Source organism: Nomascus leucogenys, chromosome 10, assembly GCF_006542625.1.
Source record: "Nomascus leucogenys isolate Asia chromosome 10, Asia_NLE_v1, whole genome shotgun sequence".
In the NCBI taxonomy this organism is placed as follows: Eukaryota; Metazoa; Chordata; class Mammalia; order Primates; family Hylobatidae; genus Nomascus; species Nomascus leucogenys.
The window spans coordinates 83,408,286-83,424,386 of NC_044390.1; the positions used below are offsets into that span (position 1 = coordinate 83,408,286).

Consider the following 16,101-nt stretch of genomic DNA (forward strand, 5'->3'; position numbering starts at 1 on the left):
ATTCTACATAGCACCTAACATAATATAGGCTCAAATAAATGGTGGTAATTCTAAATATAAGAGATCATTTAACAATGGTAACACCTTACCATTTGGGGTTTGTTGTTGTTATTGTTTTGTTCTGTTTTTGAGACAGGGTCTCAATCTGTCACCCAGGCTGGAGTGCAGTGGCACAATCTTGGCTCACTGTAGCCTTGACCTCCGAAGCCTAGCTGATCCTCCCACATCAGCCTCCCAAGTAGCTGGGACTGCAGGCATATGCCACTATGTCCAGCTATTTTTTTTATTTTTTGTAGAGATAAGGCTTCACTATGTTGCCCAGGCTGGTCTCCAACACCTGGGCTCAAGTGATACTCTGGCCTCAAGCGATCCTCCCACCTCAGCCTCCGAAAGTGCTGGGATTACAGGCGTGAGCCACCAAGTCCAGCACACCTTACATGTATAAAGCTTAAAGAGTGCTTTTAAAGCATCCTCTCGTACACCATTTGATTGTTAGGACATAACACTATAATTCTAAATGCGTGGGCAACTGAGCTGAATCAGTACTGACCCCAGGACATCCCATTAAAGTGTTTTTGCTATCTGCTAAGTTAGCGCATTGTCTCAACCATAACGGGAATCAAATAGATATCTGTGTATATTGGGACCAATCACTGATATTGCTGTATTTAAGTCATTTAACCTTCTTTTTTTCACAAAATGATATGTGCTTACTGGGGATGAGGGGGTACTTTTAAATCTGTTTCAGGGCTCCAACTGAGTTCTAGTTAATAAAGCCTTTACCATGGCGATGAGGATAACTGCTCCCAGCCACCTCTGCTACCCAAATCAAGAGCCCCTTTGTTATACTCTTCATGAAACCAATAAATGGCATGACAAATGTTTCCAAAATAGGAGTTACTGTCAACAAATGCTATTACCTCCCTAAACAATCAGAGTTGTATGTAATTTGTCCAAGGATGCCAAGGCAGGCAATCTTTTCATTATAAATATCTACTAGGCTACTTTTAAGGTAAGCTAAAAAATATAGTGCTTGAAATTTAACTGAGATTATCTAAATTTTTCTCCTTTAGACTAAATATATTTCAAAGTGAATAACATGCCTTATTAAAAGTAGCAAACACCAAAACAGCTTATATTTAAACAAGTTCAAGATTACCTGTGAAAAATAAAACAACCTTAATGAAGAGACCTCATGTTGAATAGGTTCACACTTCCCTTATTCAAGCAGTCTTTCCACAAGTATTTACTTTTTTTCTCTTGTGTCAGAAAGTAAGCCTTCAAGATTAGCAAAAAGTCTTACTTCCCCCAAGGGCTAGCAAAGTCAAAAATAAAAGTAATTTTTAAAAAGGAAAATATTTTGCATATGACATTATATAAATATGAAGAAAAGACTAACGACGACAGATTTATGAACACTCTAACCTTCCTTTTACCATCATATACATACAATCTTTTTCAACACAAAGCCCCTTCAGCTTTTTCTAATTTTTATCTTATTCTTTTTTTTTTTTTTTAATCAAGCCAGTTCTGCTGCATGATTAACTGTTTACTGCAGGGTATTATTCTACCACAATACCCTGGCAACCAGCTCATATTCAGTTACATTATCACAGCACAAAAAAAAGAGAGGGAGAGAGGGAACTAATTGTATGATCATGTGGATATTGTAGAAGCCCTTTAGTTCAATCCTAGATGGGCCTCAAGAGGATAATGCTTATTCTGTTGAACTCACTGCCAAATCCCAATATGAAAGTGCCAGGATCAAAACAAGACCCAATTATACAAAGAGTGCATTTTATCAACGTCGGGTTTATAAGAAATAGGTATGTGGCCCTGTACTTGTGGAAAATTGTTCAAAAATATTTACATAGATGGAGCTTAAAGAAAATTATGGAACACTTACTGGCCATAATGATATTCAATGAGAATCTCTTCAGGTAGCACCCGGACAGCAGCTCAGTCATGAAATGCTTAAAGCAACAGAATCCAATTTCATGATGTTCTAGTACTTAAAACAGATTTCCGCCAGGAGCAGTGGCTCACACCTATAATCCCAGCACTTTGGGAGACCCAGGAGGGCAGATCACTTGAGGTTAGGAGTTCGAGACCGGCCTGGCCAACATGGTGAAACCCCATCTCTACTAAAAATACAAAAATTAGCCAGGTGTGGTGACACACACCTTTAATCCCAGCTGCTTGGGAGGCTGAGGCAGGGGAACTGCTTGAACTCCGGAGGTGGAGGTTGCAGTGAGCAGAGATTGCACCACCATACTCCAGCCTGGGAAATAGAGTGAGACTCCATCTCAAAAAAACCCCACAGATGTCTACATTATCTGGGTTTTTTAAGACAAAAAAAATATTTACCTGTTATTTCTACCATTAAGGTATTTTTTTTTTAACCTTAAGCCCAATGATACTTATGGCTGAGTATATCAAGTTTTAATTTCCATTTGCTCAGCATCATAAAACAATACCAAGTGGAAACCATCTGTAATTACATTTTCAAACAATTATTCACAGAAAGTTAAGCAGAGAGATCTATATATCAGTTTAGTTTATTATACTTTAAGCAGATCCAGAGACCATAAAACAACTCAAAGGTAGCCTCCTGCTTCACCAATAGTTTTCCCATTCTTTCGCTAATATTTATCTCTGATTTTTCAATATCTGGGCTATGACAACAGATCTCTACAAAGAAAAAATAAGGGGGAAAGAAGATCTCTAATGATAGCAGATATGTAATTCCAACTTATCAACTACCTCAATAAGATACAGGAATATCTCATTTTATTGCACTTCACATTATTTCGCTTCACAGATGCTGCATTTTTTACAAATTTAAGGTGTGTAGCAACCCCGTGTCGAGTAAGCCTATCAGCACCATTTTTCAAAAAGCATGTGCTCAATTCTTGTGTCTGTGTCACATTTTGGTAATTCTTGCAATATTTCAAACATTTTCATTATTATAATATCTGTTACGGTGGATCTGTGATCAGTGATCTTTGATGTTACTATTATATTGTTCAGGGGCATCACAAACCACACCCGTATAAAACTGCGAACTGAACCAATTGATCACTATTGTATGTGTTCTGACTGCTCCAGGACTGGCTCTTCCTCATCTCTCTTATTCTCCTCAAGCCTATTTGCTAGAAACAATACTAAAATTAGGCCAATTAATAACCCTGCAATGGCCACTAAATGTTCAAGTGAAAAGGAAGAACTGCCCATCTCTTACTTTATATCAAAAGTGAGAAATGATTAAGCTTAGTGAAGAAGTCATGTTGAAAGCCAAGATAGGCTGAAAGCTAGTGCTTTTGCGCCAAGAAGCCAAGCCGTGAATGGCAAAAAAAAAAAAAAAAAATCTTGAAGGAAATTACAAGTGCTACTCCAGTGAACACATGAATGATAAGAAAGTGAAACAAGCTTATTGTTGATATGGAGAAAGTCTGGGTGGTCTGAAAGATCACACCAGCCACCATATTCCCTTAAGTCAAAGTCTAATCCAGAACAAGGCACAAACTCTCTTCAATTCTACCAAGACGGGGAGAGGTGAGGAAGCAAACCTGGGAGCTAGCAGACGTTGGTTCATGAAGATTAAGGAAAGATTCTATCTCCATTACATAAAGGCACAAGGAGAAGCAGCAAGTGCTGATGAAGAAGCTGCAGCTTCTCTATGCAGAAGATCTTGCTAAGATCATTAATGAGGTGGCTACATTAAACAACAAGTTTTATTTTTTTCTTTTCTAGAGATAGGGTCTTACTGTGTCACTCAGGCTGGACTGCAGTGGCACAATCATAGCTCACTGTAACCCTGAACTCTTGGGCTCAAGTAATCCTCCCACCTTAGCCTCCTAAGTAGCTGGAACTACAAGGCGAACACCAACCATGCCCAACTACTGTTTTTCTTTTCTGCAGAGACAGGGTCCCACTGCAGAAGAGGACACTCGTTCATGACCCACCAAGATCCATTCCCCACTTCCTCTTTCCTAAGAAAATCCTAGTTTTATTTTACGGAATTTTTATTTCATCTCCTATATAAAATAATGTCAACAGTACGACCAACCTAACGCCATTTATATACGTGCGCAATGAATTTCTTATAAGCAGAAGGTGTTATTCTCTATAAATGTGTAGCTCTACTCCATTCAATTTTAATGTTCTAATATACAATTCTTTCTTGAATTATTTAGGCCCTAAATTCTACCAATATTTAAACCTTTTCTTCAATTTTTCACATTCAGATTCTTACCTCAGCCTCCCTAAGAAATAAAACCAAGAAAATATTTTGCTAAACAAACAAAAAAACCCTTTACCTATATCACTATGCCATCTTAATGTTCAACAACCTCTTTTTAAAATTTTTTTTAACAGAGATGGGATCTCACTATGTTTCCTAGGCTGGTCTCAAAGTTCTGGGCTCAAGCGATCCTCCCTCCTCAGCCTCCCAAAGTGCTGGGATTACAGGCATGAGCCAACGCACCAGGCCACAACAACCTCTTCTAAATCTCAAGGTTTTCTATGAAAGTACAAGCTTTTGAAATAAAATATACACAAATGGTGAGGGGGGCATCAAACATGGCTACACTTAAAAATGTTAGACTAAACACTTATCTACCAGTCACAATATATTAATCATAAAAATTACTCAAATTTTAAAAAAGAATATAATCTACCAAATAACAGTTAATCTAGTGTTAAGACAATTTTCAACACTATTTCTTCCAATGGTGACTCTAACATCTCATTTAAGGGGATTTTACTCAGGTTTACTTTATATAAGTAGGTGATTTCATATCAACGCAAAACATTAGGCCACAATAACTATACTTACCAACAAACTGAAAATTATAATTTTTTTACCAATTATTTAATTTTCATATCATTAGAACATAAGCCCTTTATATGCTATTTTACCACAATCTCAGTATAAATGTCTCATTTTTCATAGAAAAAAACTAATTACATGGTTCAGTAAGTTGCCTGTGGTAACACATCGATTTTACTTACACTCAAAAGTTAGACTTTAGCTTGTTCTCTCAATTTCAAGCATATTTACCTTAATTTTATCTAATTCACTAGATCTTTCTCAATTCTTCATCTGAAAGAGATTACGATCTTACCATAATTTCACAATATGAATGTATTATTTACCAAAGTCTCAATAAGTATGTTACTTTTTCTTTCAAGTATATAATTACATATTGAGTCTAATATTTAATAAGTATGCACTAGAACCATTCAGATAATCACACAATGAAAAATTTACTACTTTATAGCTTTGGCAAACTCATTCTTTCAAATAAAACAGAAAAACAGAACAGTAATATAATTATTTAAAGAATCAGGAAATTTACATCAAAACTTGAATAATTCAGATCCAAGAAAAATAAAAGTATACTTTATAAACTACTTAGACCTAGCTACCATTTATCACTGGATATGTGTTTTTCCTGAAAGTACTTGTTTCTCATGAAATACAAATGTATTCTTCATTATTATCCACAAAATAATGACAAATATGAAAGGTAAAGTAGCTGGGCGTGGTGACTCACACCTGTAATCCCAGCACTTTGGGAGGCCAAGGCAGGAGGATCACTTGAGGTCAGGAGTTCAAGACCAGCCTGGCCAACATGCAGCCCTACTCAAAAAAAAAAAAAAAATTAGCTGGGCATGGTGGCAAGCACCTATAGTCCCAGCTACTCGGGAGGCTGAGGCAGGAGAATCGCTTGAACCAGGGAGGCGGAGGCTGCCATGAGCCAAGATCACACCACTGCACTCCAGTCTGGGCGACAAAGTGAGACTCCGTCTCAACAACAACAAAAAAAAAGTAAAATGAAATTTACTTTTTCAGGTGCACTGTGATACCAATCTAAAATACTACAAATCTACAATGCTGCTGCAAAATGGTATCATTCATGTTTTCAAAATCACCAGAATTCCATACTTGAAAAATAAATAAATCCAAATACTGTAAATACAATTCCTTTCCAATTCAGTCAGGGATTAATTTCAATGACTCACAAATTTAATACCACTAAAAAAAAAAAAGATAGAAAAACAGAGTGAAAATGAGTCAAAGATCAGATTTTCTCCTTGAAATTTTCAAAATGAATGACAAGAAATAATTTTATTCCTGTCAATTTTATATATAAAATAGTCATGACTTTTCCAGAAAGCAATTTTTTAATTTCAACTGTTAATAAATTCATATATAATATTGATGACATTATTTTTACCATTTAGTTAAGGATAACCAGAAACCATCAAAAATCAATTGAAAGTTCACAGACTCTAAGATATACAGTAATATATTCCTACATACATTATTGTCTATGATTTTGGAAAACTCAAATGTCAACACTTCTCTTTTTAGGTATGCTAAGCAATAGGGGCTATTCATTTTCATAGTGTGACATTGCCATTATAATTTGCCTTTGGTAGATCTTCAATATTTTTATTCTCTTCTCCTCTTGAACTCTGCTGTGACTTAAGAAAGCAGTCTTCATCTGATCTCAACTGATTTTCTAAAAGCAGGTGATTCCGGAAATTTTTAGTTGGTTTAAACAGGCTCAAAATTAGGCTCTTTTGAGGAAAGAGATATTCACACAATCTCAAAGTTTCATCCCAAATTTACTTAACAATTACAAAACGAAAGGATATCTTTACACTGGAGATATCTGGCAGACACTACCTTAATCAAGGGATCAAACTCAGCATCATCAATATTGAGACAAACTGACATGACGTGTTTTTGATGTGATGCCGTGGAAAGTACACAACATCACCTACTCAATATTCTTGCCAAAAATGTTTATCCTGACTCTAATTGTTAGAAAACAATTAGACAAATTCAAAATGTGGAATATTTTACAGGACAACTAAAGTGCTCCCTTCAAATAACATCAATATCATTGATCCCCAAGACTTCAGGAATATTCTAAATGAGAGGACACAAGCCATCTAAAAATGTGTGATCCTGATTGCATTCTGGATCAGAGGGAGAGAAAACTATAAAAGGTATTGCTAGGAAAACTGGGAAATTTGAATATGGATTAAATATTAGATAATTTAATTATATCGATATTAAATTTCTTGAGCATGACAAAAGTGCTCTGGTTATGTAAAAAAGTGTTTCACATTCTTATAGGACTTAAATGCTGAAGTATTTAGGGGCAAAGGTCAGTGAAGTCTGAAAATTGCCTCAAATTGTTTAGGTGGAAAAAAGAGGCATATGCATATAAGTGTGTAAATATATTTATTTAAAAATAAAAAGCTAGGAGGAGTGAAGAAGTTAGGTTCTTGCTTGGAGTTATCTAAACAAAGGTTTTATCAATCCCACCATTTAGAATTGTAGACTGTAATCTATAGATACAGATTATAAAACTAAAAAGATTCAGCCTTCCCACACTCCTACAAAATGTCCACTTGCAATCAGTTTAATAAACAACGGTACTAGTATCTTAAATTATCTTACACCATGGTCCCTGTCAGAAAACAGATCCATTTTTCCAGGCTTTCTTATGTCTAACGTTTTTACAATCGCCCACACCTCCTGGCACAGGTGGCAGCACTCTTAAAAATAGAAAAAGCAATATTTATGTCTCTAAATTCACAACAAAGGGTAATAACTGCCAATCTACCCCTGTACTGACAATAAAACCAATTCAGAAGACTTCTGATACTGTTATAGGGATGATCATTTTTAGAGTTGTACAGATGTAGTCTTAATTTATATGTCTAACAATCAAAAAAAGAGACAACATAAATTTTAAAATTGTAGACAGTCCATATTTAGTGCTAAATATTTGTGGTAGAAAATATACCCAAAAAATTGGCTATGTCTACCCCCTTGGGAATTAAAACCAGAAATAATATGCTTTATTTTAACTAGGCTTCAATATCCTCGCATTATCAAATCATTAAAAATTTTCACACATTTATTATAAGTCAATCTTCTGGGAGTGCAATACTGCACTACATTAGAACCTCGTAAAATAAGTTTCATTAACTGATTCAACAAACATTCTTAAGCACAGACTAGGCTGAATCTGATACTTCTCCTTCTGGACCAGAGATTTGTAATGCTTTGGGGCAAGCAATCGGCAGTTATGTGCTTGCTCTCTGTACTATTTTGGGTTTTCCAGATTGCATGTCTTTCCCACCACTAACTAACAGGCAGTGAATTGGCCAGAATATTGTGTTTATTTAAAAAGTATTTGTTGCCAGGCGCGGTGGCTCACGCCTGTGATCCCAGCACTTTGGGAGGCTGAGGCGGGCGGATCGCTTGAGGTCGGGAGTTTGAGACCAACCTGGCCAACATGGTGAAACCCCATCTCTACTAAAAATACAAAAATTAGCGAGGCGTGGTGGCACACACCTGCAATCCCAGCTACTCAGGAGGCTGAGGCAGGACAATCGCTTGAACCCAGGAGGCAGAGGCTGCAGTGAGCCAAGATTGCATCACTGCACTCCAGCCTGGGCAACAGAGCAAGACTCCGTCTAAAGAGGGGGAAAAAAAAAAAAAAGTAAGAAGTATTCGTTTGGTAGATTAGGAGAAGTCCACTCAGCACACTGTATTAATCTCTAAAACTTAAATTAAAATGCAGAATTTAGTCAAGCCAAAACAGCAAAGGTATAATAAAATTGTTAAAGACTATTAATATGAATTATAGTATATAATCATTAGTATTTTTAATTTAAACACATCTGTATCCTGAACAGAATATTTAAGTTTATATTCCAATTAAGAATTTTAAAATCACAATATTATGGTTTTCCTGTACACATTAATCCCGTATATTACTAAGTTAATCTTCCTAATTATATCTCTTTCCTGATCAGAAACCTTTAATTCCTCAAAATCTATCAAATTAAGTCCAAATGTCTTATCCTTGGTTCTGTGTACTCCACACTATGACCCACCTACTCAGCCTTTTAGAGGGGAGACTATTTCACTCCCACCCTAAGCCCCAGGTAACCTGTTCTTGCCACAATTCATTTGCAGCCTGTAGGTCTTTGCACAGTAGCAGTAGCAATAGTTACAATTACAGATTAACTGCTATATATGCTGCTCTAAGTACTTTTAATTTTTCTTAACCTCATAACCTAATTAACAGTGAGAAAACTGAGGCACAGTTTAAGTTAAATAATTAGATCAAGCATACACAGCTAGTGACTATGCAAGCATTCAAACCCAAGCAACCCAGAGCCCGTGCTCTGAATCACTACACCACACGCATTAACAATTCCCGAGACAGGAACCCAAAAGTGTTTATCCAAGTGACAAGGACAGACTATAAACGTGTTATAGTCTTCTCTCAGACTATTTGAGATATGTCAAGCAATTAAACAAAAAGTATAATATCATAAAACTAACTTGTGTGTGTATGCTGTAGGATTATTCTCATTTTATGGGATACTTTATACATTTAAACGCAAGATGGTTGCTCTGGTATTATATCTCACTGTGAGGTTTCTTGGTAGTATGCTATTTGGAGTACACTATGAAGACAAAGGGAAATGCCAAATAACATAACTAAAAAGCAATTTAAAAAACAGTAAAATGCCCCTATTTTAAAAATGTTACAAATAATGGTAATGTCATGCTTAATTTAAGCTGGCTAACAGGATTCTGCTATTTATTTATTTATTTATTTATTTATTTATTTATTTATCTATTGAGATGGAGTCTTGCTGTGTTGCCCAGCGGAGTGCTATGGCGTGATCTCAGCTCACTGTAACCTCTGCCTCCCGGTTTCCAGCAACTGTCCTGTCTCAGCCTCCCCAGTAGCTGGGATTACAGGCACCCACCACCATGCCCAGCTAATTTTTGTTTATCTTTACTAGAGAGGGGGTTTCACTATGTTGGCCAGGCTGGTCTCCAACTCCTGAACTCAGGTGATCCTCCTGCCTAGGCCTCCCAAAGTGCAGGGATTACAGGCATGAGCCACCATGACCAGCCAGGAAATGCCAAATAACATAAATAAGAAGCAATGTAAGAAACAGTAAAATGTCCCTATTTTAAAAATGTTACAAATAATGGTAATCTCACGCTTAATATTAAAGCCTGCTAACAGGATTCTGCTACTATTTATTTATTTTTTTTTTTGAGACAGGTGTCACTCTGTTGCCCAGGATGGAGTGCAGTGGCATTATCTCTGCTCACTGCAACCTTGGCCTCCTAGGTTTAAGCGATCCTCCAACCTCAGTCACCCGAGTAACTGGAATTAAAGGCGCACGTTACCACACCTGGCTAATTTTTTTTTTATTTTTTGTAAACACAAGGTTTCACCATATTGGTCAGGCTGGTCTCAAATTCCTGGCCTCAAGCAATCGGGCCCCCTCAGCGTTCCAAAGTGTTGGGATAACCGGCGTGAGCCACCATGCTCGGCCTATAATTTATTTTACCCAAAATAAAATGACTCAAATATATTAGAGAATGAAATAGATTCTAAAATATCTCCACTTTGTATGGCCACCAATTAAAATATTCTCTTTGTATCCTTCAGTTTTTCATGACTGCTATTGTATCTCCCCTTATTTGAAACAAAGTTGTCTTTATGACTTATTTTTCTAATTAAGGCTAGATATTTTCTGTTATTAGCTTGAACCATATATTACCTTTTTCAACTACTTTTACCTACAAAAATGGACACTTCATATAAATGGATCTAAAAACTTGCTCAAAATTCATATTACAAAGAGGAGACGCACTCAATGAAATTATAATTATTCCGTTACTGTAATACTTTCCCAGTACAACACAAAATATAAACAGTTTATACCACTTTCAAACTCCAAAGAAAAGTAATCATTCCCAAGAGAAAATATTCACAATACTACATTTAATTAGAAAATTAGAAAAACTGTATGGTACCAATTTCACTTATACATAAAACATCTAAAACTCTTTCAGACTTCAGTATTTTTATTTCTTTGTTTTCTCCATATGATGATTCTGTTTTCCTAATTTTCTAATTTAAATGTAGTGTTTCTGCAATTTTAAAAATATCTAAAAAATAATTCAATCTTTGCTTAACTCTTTACCAAAAAATACTTAAGATATTAATTTACACATGCAATCTAAAGCAACTATCCCAAAATTTAAACGCCCTACCCCTTTTTGTTAACTCAGTAACAAAGCCCATGAAAACACAATAATTTAATAAGCTATTTCTAAGAACGCTGACGATTTTCTTTGTTGGCATAGATAAATAATTTTATTCTATATTATCAACTAAATAAGCCTAATTAGCAGTTGGGTTTGGTTTCTTCATCATTACAAAATGATATGTACCACACTAACAAAGAGCAGACCGAAAAGCTAAAATGTAAGAGATTAATACAGAGAAACAGAAGATGACAGAAACAATCATGAAAAATAAGAAAGACACTTTTTTAAAAAGCTTTATACCTCTCTACTACATGGGGAAAAAAGTAAAAACATGTTTTCATATTTTAATGGACAAACAAACATGTTGCAATTATCTTCTAGGTGACATCTTATTTTTAAAATTCTGATAAACAGAATCCAGATGTTCTGAAACTCTAATTTTACCTAAGTTAACTGCTAGCTACATAGAACAGGCTTTGAGATGAACATTAAGTTCTGGGATTTTGCTGATTACCCAGCTAAGCAAGCAATGTCACCCACAATGGGTTCTCTTATTTATAAACCAAATACCCTAAAAAATATCAGGATGAAGGTTTGAGCGGAACAGACAAATGGACCATAAAGTAAACAGTTCAATTAGTCCATTGTGGTTTACCGCCCTCTGGCTGCTGTGGCAGGAGATATCACAGATAAAAAATGGCTGCCAAGAAAAACTAGCAAGGTGTCAAGCAAAAGTTGGCAGGAAATCCTTCAGGCAAATGTAAAAGCTTTAGAACAGAGCCTCGAACATACATTAAAGTTAGTTTTACTCCTTCCTTAAAAAAAAAAAAGCATTTAAAAACATCAAGTAACAAAACATTTCAAACACGATCTGAAATTTTTTAGCCACAGATTAACACAATATAGTTTGGAGATAATAAAAGATGGCTCTAAGAGACTAAGTCAAAAAGAGTTAATACACTAACTAAAGATTAGAATTAGTCTTGCTTTAGAAAATCCCTTGGCATACTAAATAGAAACACTTAGATAGAAAGGTAAAAATTTTTACCAGAAATTCAAAGACAACTGATAAAAGTTCCTGCTTATAGAACTGTGGTAAATATATAAAGCAGCTTAGAAAAATGAAACTCTTATAGTAACTCAGTTTCCAGATATCAGATGCAATCTGAAGCTAAAAATCAGGCAACACTGGAGCCAATGTTTCCTGGAATCACCAAATTACATGAAAAGCAGAAATAAAAGCAAAAGAAAATTTGCTACACCCAATTCAGACCAGATCCTATATATTCATCTTTCCTCAAAATACTATTCAATGTAATCTCACAATTTTGTCCAATTAGGCTCAAAACTAAATTTCTGTATCACTCTCCAATTCTCCACCAGAGTTCAGCTGGCAATGAACCGTAACAACCACAGTCCAAGGAAAAAAACAGTAACTGTTCAATTCACTGTCTTGTTAGTTACTCACAATTCACTATCATTTAAAAACAGTGGATCTTAGCCTGGTTTCCACCCCACCACACCCAGGAGACACAATACTCTCATTTAATAGCAGTGGTTCACAAGGTTCTGATTCTCAGCATAACTGGAAAAGGACAAGAGTCAGAAAAAAAAAAAAAACCAGGGATGGGAGGAAGAGGGGTGAGAATGTTCCTTTTGAGACAGACATCCATGAAATACTTAAGATTGTTCTTTTAGACAAGTCTTAATAATCTGTTTGAAATTTACCAATGTTCAAAAAATTATGATGCAAATAATTTTTAAGAAAAAAACAGAAACCTTACCCTGCAGTTCATGATGTATTACACCCACTAGGTTGGGTTCGTCTCCCCACCAGAATATCCATAACTCTTTGCAATCTGGTTTGACATCACGACGCCATACACAAAGCAGGTTAGCTTGCAGACAGCGGATGAAACTTAACAGAATTGGATCATCTTGGGCTGGGGCTGAAATTATGGGTCCACAGTCCCCATGCCCTCCAAAATTGTACCTACGCCATTTGATTCCCGTGAGTTCAGCCTGGAAAAAGACAAAAAATTGTAATCGTTTTCTCATTTTACTTACAGACCACTAAAAACAGTCTTCCATACAGAAAAGCAATTGTGCTAAAATAAATATTTACACGAAACTCCATATCATAAGATTCCTCCCAGTGAAGAATGTATGTCAAATCTTCTCGAATTTTAAGGTGGGAGAAAGTTTCTATCAAGATTTCTACATAGCTCTTTACATTAAATACTAAAATAAAACAAGCTGATAATCATTATTTCCTGTTGAATCATTTAATTTGTCTAAACATTTACTCTAACGTGCCTATATAGAAAACTATTTTCTATGTTATCATTCAATATTCAACTCACAAATTATATTTAGAAATCAAGATTCTAAAAATAAGTTTGCATATATGAAATAATTTCTTTCAAATAATTTCTTCCCATCCACAAGCTACAGTTTAAGTCCTTTTTTAATTAGGGAAGCAGTTAGCATGAAGTACGAGAGTGTTTCATCATGAATGCCAAAAGTCTATTTACGTAGAAGCAATTACGAAAACTGATACAGAGTTATCAGCAATTTATTCATGTTTTTTAACATGTAGCAAACAGTAAAGCTTTGCTTCTATAACAATTCCCTAATGTAGTTTGGTCTTTTATTTTTTACACACATTGTAAAACATGAGAACTTGCAACCAGCAGAGAACAGATACTGTATCTTTGTTCCATTACATACGTTTGTATTTCAAGATTTCTTAAATCTTAGATTTAAAGAGCTAAACTTCAAAGAGGTTTCAACACAAGCGAAAGCTAAATTTCTTAAACAGTTATAAACTACATCTACATATTGAAAACTAATCGTAAAACAGATTCATAATTTAATTCTGTACCAAACAGCCCAGGTGGCCAGTGCATTGAATCCTTACTCATGCATCTGCTTCCCCACAAGGTCAATTATTTTTGTTAGCAAGTTGTTTACAAAAAAAAACATGTACCACTAGGTAGAAAACAGCCGTATCTTCTACTAACATAACTGAAACATATTAAAAGTGCTAAAGCAATCAATCACTATAATGACCACATTTAAGAAAAAGAAAAATCACCTTTCATTTAATCCAAATTAAAAAGGTTTTGCTTCAGGCTGAGCACGGTGGTTCACGCCTGTAATCCCAGCACTTTGGGAGGCCTAGGGGGGCAGATCATGAGGTCAGGAGCTCGAGACCAGCCTGACCAACATCATGAAACCCCGTCTCCACTAAAAATACCAAAATTAGCCGAGCGTGGTGGCACGTGCCTGTAATCCCAGCTACTCAGGAGGCTGAGGCATGAGAATTCGCCTGAACTCGGAAGGCGGAGGTTGCAGTGAGCCGAGATCGTGCCATGGCACTCCAGCCTGGGTGACATGCCACAGCACTCCAGCCAGGGTGACAGAGCGAGACTCTGTTTCAAAAAACAAAAAGAAACAACAACAACAAAAAAGGTTTTGCTTCAAAAAAGATACAAAGATAATATACGAACTAAAAATATCTAAAACTCAGTAACTTATATTTTACACTGAGATATGCAAATCTAAATTTTTAATGAATATGTTTAGTAAAAAGCTGGCACTGGCATTATTTAGGGTTTCCCTATATGTTACTTGGTTTCCTCTAAATATAAAAGCACTACATGGCCAATATAAAAAGTTCAGAAGTAATACACCATAATCACATTATAATAATCATTAGCATCCTACTATATATGTCCTTCCTCTTTTTCTGTACATATACTTTTTAAGGTTGGAACCATATTGCATGATTTATATCTTTTTTCACTTATTTTTATATATTACTAATTATTCTTCAAAATACACTTTTAATGTTTGCATAATATTCTATTCATTGGAAAAAAATATAATTTAGCCATCCCATAACAACTGGACAATCTTCCATTTTATTTCCACTATTGTAATTACTATAATTGGTTAACATCCTTGAACACTGTTATTTTCCTGATTATTTCCTTTAAAGAGATTGCTTGATACTGAATTACCAAAGAATATGAATATATCAAGACTCATGATGAGTGCTACCACATTACTGTTCAATTAATAGTCTCCCCAATACAAACAGCCACCTCCCAAATTGCATATCTTTTAAAATATCTGCCAATTGAATCGAAGGGTGTGTACTTGTATTAATACATAGTCCTTGTTCTGCTAGGAGGAAATCAGTATGCAATATCACATCTTTGATCAGATGGGGCCACCATTCCTGGGTTTGAATCCCAGCTCTGCACTAACTCATTGGTTAAATGAGTCAGTATACATATGAAGCATTTATAAGAGACAGTGGCTGGGACATAGCAAAAACCGTAAATGATATTTTCATTATACCACTAGTAGTAGTACTATTTCTTTCACTTTGAGTTGTCTGTTCATACCCTTTGTCCATTTTTCTATCTTACAAGTTCCTTTTTTTTTTTTTTATGAGATGGAGCCTCGCTGTCGCCCAGGCTGGAGTGCAGTAGCATGATCTTGGCCTCCAGGTTCAGGCAATTCTCGTGCCTCAGACTCCTGAGTAGCTGGGACTACATCTGTGCACCACCACGCCCGGCTAATTTTTGTATTTTTAGTAGAAACAGGGTTTCACCATGCTGGCCAGGCTGGTCTCAAACTCCTAACCTCAAGCGATCCACCCACCTCGGCCTCCCAAAGTGCTGGGATTATACAGGCACGAGCCACTGCGCCTGGCCAAGTTCCTTCGTTTCTTCAAATAAAAGCAATGTGTATGTTTTAATCAGAAACCCTAACATCAATCTTTAAACATCAAAGAAGGAAACAAAAATAAAAAGAAGTTGAAATCCAAAAAGCAGAAGACTAACTTATTTTATCACCTAAGATAAAGAAAGCATTCTGTGCCTAAGAGCCTTGTGGATGAGGGAAGAGAAAGAAGGTAATAAAAACACACCAATAGCCCAGGCGCAGTGGCTCATGCCTGTAATCCCAGC

The 16,101-nt window shown here is 35.8% G+C and overlaps 1 protein-coding gene across 2 annotated transcripts in view; it reads right to left on the reverse strand.

Annotated features, from left to right (window-relative positions):
- The window catches only part of MED13L (mediator complex subunit 13L), a 318,781-nt gene that overhangs the window by 266,636 nt on the left and 36,044 nt on the right, over positions 1 to 16,101 (reverse strand). For both annotated transcript variants that reach the window (XM_030821461.1, XM_030821462.1), the window contains exon 2: positions 12,904 to 13,141. In XM_030821461.1, coding sequence (XP_030677321.1) covers positions 12,904 to 13,141 — 238 coding nt within the window. The remainder of the gene's footprint in view (positions 1 to 12,903; positions 13,142 to 16,101) is intronic.